A 14336-nucleotide genomic window follows, 5' to 3' on the forward strand; every position below is an offset into this window, starting at 1 on the left:
GGCCAGAGGGGGGAGCCAGGACACCCCCAGCGAACCAAAGAGCCTCGGGGAGTCCTGTTTCAGGTCCGGAGCCGGGCGCGCACGGGGATCCCCACAAGGGGCGGAGGGAAACCCAGGAGGCCCGCGGGAGGAAGCGAGCCCGGCGGCCCGGCGCGCGCAGCCAAGCGCACTTGCGGCGCCCCTCTCCCGGCACAGGGCGGGGAGGGGGCGGGAGAGACCCTCCGCTCCTCAAAAAGTTTCGGGCGAACCCTTTTCCCCCCGGAGATCAGCCTTTCGGCGGCGCGTGTGTCCCGAGAGGGGGCCCTCCCGCGCCGGCACGAGCGCAGGACCGCGCGCGGGGCTCCCTCCCCGGCTCAGTCTCCTCCCCACGCGCCCCCTCTCCGCCGGGCTGGCCAGCGCCGCCGCGTCCCCGCCGCTGCCCCCAGCCCGCGCCCGCGCCCGAGCCGCCGCGCCGCCGCCGGCTGCCGCCTCCCGCCTCGCCCCGAGCTCCCGGCGCGCTCGGCCCGGCCCCGGCCCCGGCTCGGCCCCGGCCCCGCGCGCGGACCATGGAGTAGGCGGACGGCCCCGCGACGCGCTCCCGCCGCCGGCGAGGCCGGAGCAGCCCCGGGTGGCCTCGCCCGCCGGCCGAGTTGGCCCGCGGCGGGCCCTCCTCCCGCCGGTCCTCCCCGCTCCTCCTCCTCGGCCGCCGCCGCCCCCGCCTCCCGGCCGCCCCCGCCGCCCCCGCCGCGCCGCCGCCCGAGGCCGAGCGCGGACGCCGAGCGTGGGAGCCATGGCGCGCGAGGAGGACGGGGACCCCGAGCGCCCGGAGGCGGCGGCGCGGGCCGGCGGCGACGACGACGACGACGACGACGACGACGAGGAGGAGGAGGGACTGAGCGACGACGAGGACGGAGATCGGGAGAACCGCGGCGGCCGCCAGGAGGAAGGAGAGGCGGCGGCGGCGGCCGCCGGGCGGGAGCGCAGCGAGGACGCGCCGCCGCCGCGCGCGGAGCTGCCTCCCGCCACCAGCCGCGCTGCGGCCGCCCGCGATCGGAGCGGCCGCCGCCCGCCGGGGACCCCGCCGGGGCCGCTGCCCTGCCGCGCGGAGAGGATGCCGTCGCCCGACCTGGAGGAGCGTGAGCGCCGCCGGAGCTGCCGGAGGGACCTTCTTCTGAGCCAGGTCTGCTTCCTGGCCCTGGTGGCGCTGCTGCTCTGGTCGCTGTCGAGCATGCGGGACCACGACGGTGAGTGCTAGCCGCTCGCCCCGAGTGGGCGCTGCGGCTCTGGCGGCGGCGCAGGGCGTCCAGGCCTGGGGACGCCCCCTGCCCCGGGCGGAGGGGCCCAGGAGGCGAGGACCGTGCGCGCGGGCGCGGGGCGCGGGTAGGACCGTGGCTGGCACGCTGGGCGCCTGGCTGCCCTGGGAACCGTCACCTGTGCCTCCCGGCTCTGCCCCGCTTCCTGCCACGAGCTGGAGGGACTGAGGGAGGCAGCAGTGGGGACTGTAACCCCTAAACAGGTCCCCCGTGGGCAGTAGTGAAGTTGTCCTGGTGAGCTTCGGCCCCTGCGCGCGTGACCACCTGTGCAACTCCTTGGCCTGTGGAGGGAGGGCAGGGAGAGGGCTGGTTGACCCGTGAACACAGTTAGTGCTCCGAACAGAACAGGCGGGGTGGACTGCCTGTTTCTTCGGAAGCTCCATCCCCCTCTTTCTAGAACAGGTGCCCGGGAACTAATGATAGGAAAAAAGTGCTGCCCCCGCCCCGCGGGGGCTAGATTTTGCGACTGGTTCTCCTCCACTGGTCCCTCGCTGGGAACACGGATCCCTTTTGCAGACTTGCAACGCGTGATGAAGCCGTTAGACGGGACCGCCGATGGTCTGTACCTTACTTTCAGGGTGCCCTGCGGTGCGCCCTCCCGGCACACAACTTCTGTCTTATTTTTGCCCTCGGCCTTTCTTGAGCTGAAATAGACCTGCTGAAGAATTGTGCTCAGCACAGTTGTTCACGGGCAAGAGTTTGGACCCTGGGTGTGCAGCTGTCAGAGAAACGGAGGAAAGGCTTGGAAGAATAGCTCTTGTAAAGCGGTTTTCTATCCCGGCTCCTCCAGTGGCGCGCTTGGTGGGAAAACAGATACGGAAATGCTCTGGAGGGAAAACAGTGGCAGATACATGCTTTGATGTTAAGATCCACGGAGCTCCAATACAAGGGGTTATGAAGTGCAGAAGGAAGGCATTTGGATAGTGATGCTCAAATATACTTAAGGGTACAATCAGTTAAAAAAGGGACCTTCCCCAATTGATTGTGCTCCTGCCTGGTGGGGAAAGTGGATGGTGGGTCTTGGTTCAGGTCTTAGCAGACTTCAGCATATATGGTAATAGGAGAGAGTCCGTCCAGGTCCTCAGTGGAGCCCTCGAGACTCCTGGTTCTCTGCGTTTCTCCAGGAACCTAGACTGTCTGGCCATGGGGACTGACATCCGAAAGTGGACGGTGCCCAGTGAGGGAGGCTGGACTCTCCAAGGGCAGAGTCTGATCTGCCAGAAGCAGTTCCTGGCCTTGTCTCAGGAGGAGGGTTTTCATTAACCCCCTTTTCATCATCGCAGCTTTGACAAGTGTAAAGCCAGTCCATACTATGGAAAGGGCCGTTTCAAGTCAGTTACACACCCGCCATCTTCCTACAGGTCAGGGCTCTCAGGCCATAGACTTCCTACCACTTTCCAGGCTACAAAAGACATTTTTTTCTCAGTGGGGAATGTGACCCAGATGGTTAAGTCCATCAGTGGCAGGGAGCTTCCTGGGCCCGAGGAAAGCTGGGATGTTCGGAGGAAGTGGGTGTCAGACACTCTGCAGACTTGAAGCTAGGTGACTAGATGTCATTTGAGGATGGACAGAAGTGTCCCTGCTAGGGACTCAGATTTGGGTCCAGTGTACAGCCCTATCTTCCATCCTTCCCCTGATTAGTCTCTCTCCTTCTGCCTTTTCACCTCCTCTACACCCCCTCCCATAAATATGGGGCCTGAGAAGACCCCTACCCCAGCATCTTAAGATAACAGTGACATGTCAATGGGAGGGGAGCATGTGCCATTGAGCCCCCTGGATGTCATGCAAGTTGTAATTCTGTCTCAAATCACCTTTTCTTCCACTAGATAATGATAATTTCATTACATGATGCGCAGCAAGATTGCTCAAGGCCCAGGTTTTTTGAAATAATTTTTAAGATACTAATTAACATGTGTGAATCTGCAAGTGATTATTTTGCTTAAGGGATTGCCATTCAGCATACCTAACCATCTGAATAGTGACTTTTACTAACTTAGGAGCTCCTCTGCTTGAGGGTCCTTTCAGTATGAATAAAAAGTTTGGAATGTAGCCTAGTTTTGAAGACACTCTGACTTGGAGAGGCCAAGTGATTCACTTACAGTCACACAGCAGTTGAGGAACAGAGGAAGAGATGAACCTGAGGTGACCTGGCTCTTTGATCCCATCTCTGTCCCCCGGCGTTTGTGCCACTCTCTGGGGCAGCTTGTAATATTTATATAACCACGTGGGGAGTGGTACCTTCATAATGATCAAAGGTGATGCTTCTGTTTATTTACCTTGAAAACCATGCAGTGATTAAGTGTAACTTCTCAGAAGCCTGTTTTCTAACACACGTTGATTTTTCTTTTTTTTTCCAATAAAAAGGACAGTTCTTTTACCAAACCAAAATAGAGGTGTACAGCAGGTGTATTATATAAATAACGTTTCTGATGTATGGAATCGGAGATCCCTTTTAGGAACCCCTAACGAAACTCAGTATAGATTCTCTCCTCAGATGGGACAGGAGCATTGTTAGGCTTAAGTCAGGAAGAATTAACACTGGAATAAAGGGAAATGTTAATTCTCGCAACAACAAAAGCAGTAATAATGCTAACTGGAATTTGGCACGTTCTCCAGTGCCAGGCCCCGGCCGAGTACCCTTTCTATGCGTTGCTACATTCAAGTTGAGCACACTCTTTGCAGACGCTTGAGCCTCCAGTGCAGAAGGAAAGCCCAAGTTGCCCTATTTACTTGTTGCTGATGAAGATCTCATTTTGATGTTTTCACAGCCAATTTGCTAAGGCGGATTTTCTTTTTCTTTCTATTTTTTTTGCAGTCTGAATGGATTACTTTGTGTGTTTTGAGTGATTTAAAAGTGTTTAATTTTTATTTGGAGTCAGGAACCTGGTCCTCCTTTTCCAAAAGTGGTGTGGACAAAGTCCAGAGGTCCTTTGGAGGGAGTGGTTGAAGACATCCTCTCTCTTGAGATTCGTAGGGTGGTGAATGGTGATTAAGGAAAATTATACATATGTGTAAACTTGGAGCTACTCTTTGGCTTGGTTACTGTTGCCGCATAAGAGATCACTCCAAAATAATGGTGTGAAAAGACTCCTTTATGTTCTTACTTGAGGATTCTTTGTGGCAGTGACTTAGGGAGGGCCTGGTGGGGAGGACCGGCCTCTGCTTGGCTGTGTCGGGGTCTCAGGTGGAGACATTCAAGGACTGGGTGCCCTGACAGCCGGGCCTAAGTCGTCTGGAAGCAGCATCACTCCCATGTGTGGTGTTGATGCCAGCTGTTGGCTGGGCCCTCAGCTGGGCTGTCACCCCGGATATCTACATGTGGCCTCTCCATGTGCCTTTGTCTGAGCTTCCCCAGAACATGGCAGCTGGGCTCCAGGACAACAAGGTGGATGTGCCTGGCCTTTTTATGTGTCAGCCTCAGGTGTCGTGTGTACCACTGCCACTGCTTTCTGTTGATCAAGGAAGTGACAGATGTCAACCCGCAGTCACAGAGAGGGGACATAGATGCAACCACTTACTCAACGGAGGAGTGTCAGGACATATAGAAAAGTGGGCATGTGTGATGGAAGATGCTGTTGTGGTTGTCTTTGGGAAAAAACAGGATCCAAAGGGATGATGACTTAGGAGTGATTGTATATATTTCCCAAGATGGTAAAGGCAGATAATATATACATGTGTACATGTACACACATGCATACATACATGTGTGTGTATATGTGTGTGATTATGTATATATGTGTAGTGTGGTACATGTGTGTGCAGTGTATATGTATATGTGTGTATGTGTCTATGTATTTGTGTGTTTATGTATGTGCATGAGTATGTCTATGTGTGTGTATGTTTATATGAGTATGTGTGTATGTATTTATGTGTGTGTGCATGCATGCTGATTTGTTTTAGTTGTGTCTGACTCTGCAACCTTATGGACTATAGCCCACCAGACTCCTCTGTCCATGGGATTCTCCAGGCAAGAATACTGGAGTGGGTTGCCATGCCCTCCTCCAGGGAATCTTCCCGACCCAGTGATCAAACCCACGTCTCTATGTCTCCTGTATCGGCAGGTGTGCTCTTTACCACTAGCACCACCTGGGAATCCCATGTATACGTGTGTGTGTGTACGTATAGGTGTGCACGTCTGTGTGTACGTGCATGTGTATATGTATAAATGTGTATATATGGGTGTATGCATATATGCACAAGTATGTATATATGTGTCTATATGTTATATGTGTATGCATATGTGTGTATGTATGGATGGATGTATATATGTGTGCATATGTGTGTGTATCTGTATGAGTGTGTTTACAATTTCTATTGATAGATCACCCAATCATGGTAACACCGCTGCTCGTCTTCCTGGTTGGGGGTCCAGAGATGGTATGTGAAGAGTGGCCGCAGTGGGACTTGAGCTTCAGATTTCAGTGGCAGAGCTTTGTGGCTTCCTATCCCTTGGAGGGCCCTGATCATGACCTTTCAGTCCCTCCTGTAGATTCCCAGGGGTCGAGGCTGGCTGGACTCTCATCAAACTCTATCTTCCCTCTCCCCTGGCCGGGCAGGCCTTTCTTCTGCTCCGTAGACCCGACCCCAGACCCATAGCACATGCAGGCCACATTGTCACCACCCTACAGTTTATCCTCCACCCTTCACTTCCGGGACCAAGACCTTCCTGGCCAGACTGGATCCCCAGTTTGCTCTCTGAACACACTCTGTCTTCCCTTTGTAGCAGTCCTGCAGTCGGCAATTACATATTTCGTTATGACTTGATTATGTATTCGTTATGACATCTCCTTTTCACCAGAGTCTAAGTTCCCAGGAGGTCAGGGGCCCTGTGAACTTTTCTCACCTTTGTCACCCCGTCACCCTACCCAGAGTAGATGCTCAAAAGGCATTTGTTCGGTGTGGAGGCTGTTTCGATGTCTGAGCGACAGTGCCTGTGATGAAACCCAGCGATTGTATGTCAGAGCCCAGCTTACAGGCACACACTAGTTTTCATGATTTCTAATTCTGCCTTCAACCCAGCAAATTTGATGTTGTTACCTATTTTGCATAGACTCACCCTGACCTGAGAAAGGTGGGTGCCTCCATCAGAGGCACTTCATTCAGTGGCAGGACTTGAACTGAAGCCGCCTGCATCAGAGCTGCATAGCCCCGGCCTCAGAGGACACAAATGGAAAGCAGGAGCCACTCTGTCTTTTCCAGTCGACTGGGGAGTGAAGGAGTAACAGAAGGTTGCTTTCATAGAAGCAGTATTTTAGAAAAACATTCCTTTTCAACCTTTTCTATTTTCTGCCTAAACATATATAGATGTGTCTCCTTCCTCCTGGCTTTTCTTAGCTGCTCATCAACCCAGATTTTTCTCAAAGATTTCTTCCTCTTGTGAGTCTTGAATCCTTGTGGGAAGATTTTTTTTTTTTTTACCCTGGAGGGTTGGCAAAGCCCAAAGAATTGCAAAACCAGCCATTTGCGGAGGATTCCAAGGTCTGGTGAAGTTGGCTGATAGGATAGGCTTTTGGCAACTCTCTTTTTCCTTCAGAAGATTTCTGTTTCTTGAGCAGAATAGTTTTGGAGGGGGGAATAAAAGGACACAGACGTTTATCCTGGAGGAACCGGGGTCTGCGAGGGTTCAGAAAATGTCCCTGAAGTCGCAGGGCAAATGGGTAGTCCTGCCAGGAAGGGAATTCGAGTTTTTCTGGCCTCTTCCAGCGTTCAGTTTCTGTAGAGCTTATTTGGCAATGGTTTTATTTTCTCATTTTCAGGGGTGTTACACGTGGTCCCATTTTGTGCCATCTGAGAATTAAGTATTGAGGATTCAGTGGAAGGAGATTTTCTATGCATGAAGCGGTGATGGGCACCATTCGGGCAGTTCGAATCATGGAGTTGTGATGTTTCAGATTTGGATGGCATCTCCCAGTCTCCCTCCTGCTGTGAGGTCCCTGTCTGTCTACACCTGTTCTCTCTTCATCCTCACCCCTGGGCTGGGTGATGCTTTTCATTGTTGCAAGTCCTAGGGACTTCACTCACCTCCCTGGTCTTCCCAACCTTGCTCCCACCTCTATAAATGGTCCCTTATGAAACTCCCTTCAACAGTATCCCTTGAGTGAGTTTCTGCCTGGACCCAACTGGTGTAAAACATAGGGATCTTCGTTGCTTCTTTCGGGAAATGTGTGGCAGGTTTTTGCTCATTGTTGCGCTGATAGCCGTGTCTGAGATGGATACCCACGATATCCTCATGATGCTCTGACTTTTGTGGGAAGAGACACATTGAACAACTGATTTTCAAGAATTTTGAGAGACAAATGAGAAATACAGCATGATGTGGAGGAGGTCTTGGTCCAGGGTGGGAGATGCTGGAACCTGGAAAATAAAGGCGTTAGGGCTGGTGAAGAAAGGACAAAACCACAAATGTACAGAAAATGGGTAAAAGAAGCTGGAAGGCAGTTCATAAAACAAACAAGCAAGCAAAAACATTTGCAAATGGCCTGTTGACACAAGTAAAAATCCTCAGCCTTGATAGTAACAGGAGAAGCTAAATTGTAAAATGACGAGTTACCATTTTATAGTATCAGACCAGCAAAAATGAAAACAAAGTGTTGCCAAAGATGCAGGGGAGACTGCTTCTCTCGTTTATGGCAAGTGAGGATGTGCCACGGTGCCCAGGATGGGGGGAGACTGCAGCAGACTGACAGGGTGCTAGGCATAGACCTCCTGTGATGCCTCTGCCTTTTAATGAGATCGATGTGCGGGAAAGTGGGGAGGTAGGATGAGAATGGCAATACAAAGTATTTGAGACGTGGATAGAAATGCAACTTGTCTGGACCCATCTGTGACCACGGAACAGGTTGGTCCTGACCCTGGGAACTCCAGAGTGCAGGGATTAGGTGAGAGTTCAGGGGAACAGGGGAAAGGCCCCTGTTCCTTCTGGAGCATGCCCAAACCCATCCAGGTTGCTAATTGAAATTTATTTTACTTATTTATTTTTGGTTGTGCTGGTTCTTCGTCACTCTGCAGGCTTTTCTCTAGTTGCGGCCGTTGGGGGCTACTCTCTAGCTGCAGTGCACAGGCTCTGGGACTCGAGGGCTTCAGTAGTTGCTCCCGGGCTCTAGAGCCAGAGGTTCAGTAGTTGTGGCACACGGGCTTAGTTGCTCCATGGCATGTGGGATCTTCTCGGACTGGGGATGGAAGCTGTGTCTCCTGCATTGGCAGGTTAATTCTTTACCACTGAGTCACCAGGGAAGCCCCTACAACTTGGGGATTTAAATCATGAGATCCAGCCAGCATGCTTGTTTGTCAATCACGCTTCTTTTCTGAGAGAGGGTGAACAAATAAAGTAAGCTCATCACCTGACCTACTTCCAGGGAATTTCATGTTGCAACTTTGTATTTTCCTTTTCCTTTTCCCCTGTGTGCTTCTGCTTGTTTGGCCTTGGCAGAAGTCATTTTCACGATCGTGACATGCATTGGAATCTAAACTTGGGAAGGACGGGAAGTACCAAGTGGGTTTCTTGAGCAGGATTTTGACGTAAGAACAAAGGTCATGGGGATGAGCATGGGGGACCAGGAGACGGAGTGCCCCACTGGCCCCACTGGCCAGAGACTAGCACTAGTCTCTCTGTATTCTTCCTCAGATTCTTTTCCATTATAGTTTATTATAAGATAATGAATATAGTTCCCCACGCTAAACAGTAGGTCTCTGTTGTTTATTTTATATGTATGTATGATAATCCCATACTCCTAATTTATCCTCCCCTTTGGTAACCATAAATTGTTTTTTATGTCTGTGAATCTGTTTCTGTTTTGTAAGTAAGTTCATTTGTTACCACTTTTTTGATTCCACATTTAAGTGATATCATATGCTATTTGTCTTTATCTGTCTGACTTATTATGACAATCTCTAGGTCCGTGCATGTTGCTGGAGATGGCATGATTTCATTCTTTTCTATGGATGATTTTCATTCTTTTTTACCCCATGGCGTATATGGACCACATCTTCTTTATCCACCCGTCTCTTGATGGACGTTAGGTTGTTTCCATGTTGACTACTGTTAACTAGCGCTCCTATGAACATTAGAGTGCATGCATCTTTTCAGATCAGAGTCTTCTCCAGATGCATGCCCAGGAAAGGGATTGCTGGGTCATATGGTAACTCTATTTTAAGTTACTACTAGAGTCATTTTAATCGGGTTTCCTCAGTGGCTCAGTGGGTAAGAATCTGCCTGCAATGCAGGAGATGTCAGTTCGATCCCTGGGTTGGGAAGATCCCCTGGAGGAGGAAATGGCAACCCACTCCAATATTCTTGCTTAGGAAATCCCATGGACAGAGGAGCCTAGCAGGATATAGTCCATGGGGTCACAAAGAGTCAGACATGACTGAGTGACTGAACACACACACACACACACACACACACACACACACACACAGTGTCATTTTTAAGAAAGAACATGAAATGCTCATTTTGGAACATTTTGACTTTGATTACTGGTAGGACACCTAGGTGGATATATAGTGGGTGGTTGAAAGTCAAGATTATAAGTAGCTGCTTCAGGTAAAGGTCTGTGAGGGTTTGCATGAGGGTTGGAATCACACCTTTGGTGAGTTCTGTGCGTCTCAGTCTTCTGCACATGTCGTAATCACCAGGGAACTTTAAACCTTGCATCTGGGTCCTACCAGCTGGGGATTGTGATATAATGCCCTAGGGTATAGCTTGGACATTGGGATTTTTCTAAAGGGGGGCAGGTGGGTCTACCTTGCAGCCAACACTGGGCACCACTGGCCGCAATCAGGTCAGTTTCTTATTGCAGCCACCTCAGTGCTCTTGGTGGCTCAGCTGTGAGATACATTGGGCTTAATTTTTCTATTCTGAACATGACTTAATATTTGGTGGCTTGGTATTCTAAGCCTTCACCATTAACTGAAGCCCAGACTTTCCTCTGGTTGCCTTCATTTCCTCCTCATGTGCCCAGAGTATGAAAGTGTTAGTTGCCCACTTGTGTCTGACTCTTTGCGACCCCATGGACTGTAGCCCGCCAGGCTCCCCTGTCCATGGATTCTCCAGGCAAGCAGACTGGCATAGGTAGCCATTCCCTTCTCCAGGGGATCTTCCTGACCCAGGGATTGAACCTGGGTCTCCTGCATTGCAGGCAGATTCTTTACCATCTGAGCCACGGGGGAAGCCCTCATGTGCAGATATTCTGTCCAGCGCTCTTTTGGAAGAAGTCTTTTCCAGATTCTTCTGCCCGTTCTAATCTGGACGGGTGGCTTGTTAAATCTGCTGCCCAGCTGTCATCTTGACATCTTTCTTCAGTTTCATCCTCCATGTGTTTTTTTTTTTTTTCCCTCCAGCTTTCCTTATGTTGAAAGCCATTTTTCCTGGAACCCACATAGGTATCTCTCTTAGTTTATTTCTTCATTTTTGGTATGCATTTTTGGGATACCACACTCACAGTGCCTCCTAAGACAGGGGTGTGGGAATCAAAACAAAGGTTTGAGATGTTGTGGGCTTGACAATATGTTAATTCTACCCCCACACTTAGAAGAGTGTTAGACTGGATCAGGGTTTAGGTTGGAGCATGTTTTCTTTGGAATTTTGTAGGCTTAGCTCTTCTAGCCTCCAGTGTTGCCTCTGAGAAGTTTGATGGTGTCTTAGTTTTTTATTGTTTTAATTGTTTTCTCACTCTCTAAAAGCATGTGTGCTCACTGCTTTGTTCCTGATGTGCAGTTGTATCACAGTTATATGGCTGTTGCAGTTCATGTATTTTCTTGGGTACATTCACCTGGTTCTTTTATCCTGAAAGCTAATGTCCATTAGGTCTGGGAACTTGTCTGTCATTTCCTCTACCCTAACTTCCTTGGGTTCTAAAATCACTGAGGATGGTGACTGCAGCCATGAAATTAAAAGATTCTCCTTAGAAGGAAAGCTATGATAAACCTAGACAGTATATTAAAAAGCAGAGATATCACTTTGCTGACAAAGGTCTGTATAGTCAAAGCGATGGTTTTTCCAGTAGTCACATATGGATGTGAGAGTTGGATCATAAAGAAGACTGAGTGCTGAAGAATTGATGCTTTCAGATAGTGATGCTGGAGGAGACTCTTGAGAGTCTCTTGGACTGCAAGAAGATCAAACAAGTCAATCCTAAAGGAAATCAGTCCTGAATATTAATTGGAAGGACTGATGCTGAAGCTGAAACTCTAATACTTCGGTCACCTGATACGAGGACCTGACTCATTGGAAAAGACCCTGATGCTGGAAAAGATTGAAGGCAGGAGGAGAAGGGAACAACAGAGGATGAGATGGTTGGATGGCATCACTGACTCTATGGACATGAGTTTGAATAAGCTCCAGGAGTTGGTCATGAACAGGGAAGCCTGGCGTGGTACAGTCCATGGGGTCACAGAGTCGGACATAACTGAGAAATTGAACAACGACAACCCTAAGTTCTCTGCTTACTCTTTCTGGATTATGTATTATTGGGTGTTTGACTTCCTGCATTGATCTTTTTTATTATCTCTTCTCTCCTATTTTTTTCTCATCCTTCTGTTCTAATTTCTGTAGGTTTTCTTAATCATACCCTCTAATTCTTTTTTTTTCCCCTCTAATTCTTATGCCAGGCTTTTTATTTCTGCTGTCATATTTTTACCTTCCGAGAGCTCTTTTTTCCTCTGCAAGTTATTTTTAGTACCATCCTGTTCTGCTTCATCAATACAGTATCATCTTTTATATCCCTAAGTATATTAATAGTAGTCTGTGGTTTTCTTTTCTTTGAATGAACTCTCTGTCTCCCAGTTGCTCTTGTCTGTTGTTGTTTTCCCTATTATGTGCTTTCTTCTTACGTCAAGGGACCTGTGGCCTCTGCTCGTATTTAAGTGAGCCCCGTTAACAAGGAGGCTGGGAACCATGCACATGGCGGGGGAGGATCTGCTGATGGTGCCTGTGTAAGGTGACCTGACTGGCTGTGTCCCTGGATAGTGCTCCTAGTTTTAGATCTTTATCAGAGGGCGGTCAGATTTCCCAGAGGAGAGTCCCCTGGTGTCCTGTCCTAAGGACAAAAACCTGGTTATTCCCAGGAATCCAGTGGGGGAGGAGGTGGCGGTTGAGTGTGTAGGGGGGCTGTTCAGCAGAAACACTCCTATACCCAAGGACAGTTGTGTGAAAGAGCTGACAGTTTATTCTGATACGTTGCAGGACCATCTGAAGCTGCCTCGAGTCTCCCCCCGCCTTCCTCTCCTCCCTTCCTGCTGTCCCCCTTTTCTCTCCAGTGTGTGTGCTCAGGGGCTCACTCGTGTCCGCCTCTTCGTGGCCCCATGGACTGTAGCCCGTGAGGCTCCTCTGTCCATGGAATTTCCCAGGCAGGAATACTGGAGTGGCTTGTCGTCTTCTCCTCCAGAGGATCCTCCTGACCCAGGGATTCAACCTCTGTCTCCTGCGTTGGCAGGCGGATTCTTTACCACTAGTGCCAACTGGGAAGCCCCTTTTAACTCCTATGCACATGAAACTGGTAAGGGTTGTTGTCTTTTAAGAGGGCTGATGGTGGGGGTTGGGGGAAGGCATAGATTTTACCAATCCTTTCTTATTCATTGAAAAATATTATTGAGATAATTGTAGAGTCACAGGCAGTGGCAAGAAATAACACTGTTTCTTCTGATGGTAAACTACTGCAAAACTTGAGTGAAGTATAATTTCATAACCAGAGTAGGGACACATTGATGCAGCCTACCAACCTTATTCATTTATATTGTATGTGTACCAACCCAGTCAAAATATTGAACTGATCCAACATCACAAAGATGACTTGTGTTGATCCTCTGTAACCGTACACACTCCAGGTACCTTTTTGTATAAAACGAACAGTCACGTTAAGTAACTCCTATCGCCTATTCCAAAAATTAAGCTTATGAGAAAATTATATGTCATACAAATATTCTATTCTTGGTGCTATTACACCTGACTTATCCTTAAAAAAGAAAAGAAAATGATAACTTGAAGAATTAAGGGCAATTTCCCCACCAGTAATGTTGCTCTACTCCAAAGACTGCTTGTAAGTTGAGGGGCAGGGGGACGAGTGTGAAGAAGGTCAGTCTGTCTCAGTGAAGTTAGGGGGGACGTCGGGGGAGGAGGAGGCCTCCATCCTTGCAGTTTGATCACTTTCGGGTACAGTAACCTGAGCTAAGTGCCAGATAAAGGCCATGCATGGCTAGTTAACAGTTTTCTTTGATGAATAATTTTTGTCTGTCATTTGCACAGTATTTCTGAATAAATGCTCCATGAAAATAATTCACCCAAACACTTGCCTCCTTCAGGAAGTTTAGACATGCCCTTTGAGACATTGCTTTTACCATTATTCACCACTGTTTGTTGACTGCTGGAGAATACTGGGGATGGAGATCGTGGGCACTTTAGTATGTTAACATCTGATCTTATGTTTGAGGAAACTGATGTGAAAGAGAATTTAAACTGGAAACAGAATCCTGGTTTTCTGACTTATTGCTTAGTAAATACTTAAGACAAAAATAGCAGAAAATTCAGATTAGAAATATATTTGATACATATGGACTGGGTGAAATTATTTCAAATTCTGAAATGCTGGTATCTTGCTGGGAATTATATGTCCTGTGGTGTGGTCATTAAATGGGGAAGGGATTTTTAGAGTGAGTTACTTCCTGTAGCATATCGATTTGTTTGTTCAGAAATCTTGGTCCATGGAACACTTTTAGCTTACTTTAGGAGAAAGGTAAAATTTTGGCCTACCTTGGCTTACCTTTTACCTGGGTAGTCACTTCATATAGCCATGAGAATGACTGGTCATTTTAAAAATTAGTGTCCATTAATTTTTCTTGTTAGGGGTCTTTGAGTTTATAAGATTTCAACTATTTTCACCCCTCATGTTGTAATTCTAGTCTGTGATCTGAACATGACTTCTGAAGTTTCGTAGGATCTTAATAACCCCAGCTTTGAAAGTTAATGACCTTCTGCATTATGACGGTTTGCTCATTTGACATCACAAGTGTTTGTTGGGATACATACAGAAAGAAAACTCATTGAACCTA

The 14336-nt window shown here is 48.8% G+C and overlaps 1 protein-coding gene across 1 annotated transcript in view; it reads left to right on the top strand.

Annotated features, from left to right (window-relative positions):
- The first annotated feature begins 743 nt into the window (after positions 1-743).
- Positions 744-14336, top strand: part of SLC24A3 (solute carrier family 24 member 3) — a 428326-nt gene continuing 414733 nt past the window's right edge. Inside the window, exon 1 of the mRNA XM_061435536.1 lies at positions 744-1223. Within this exon, the coding sequence (XP_061291520.1) occupies positions 770-1223 (454 nt within the window). The 5' untranslated portion in view covers positions 744-769. The remainder of the gene's footprint in view (positions 1224-14336) is intronic.

This window comes from Bos javanicus, chromosome 13 (assembly GCF_032452875.1).
Source record: "Bos javanicus breed banteng chromosome 13, ARS-OSU_banteng_1.0, whole genome shotgun sequence".
Classification (NCBI taxonomy): domain Eukaryota; kingdom Metazoa; phylum Chordata; class Mammalia; order Artiodactyla; family Bovidae; genus Bos; species Bos javanicus.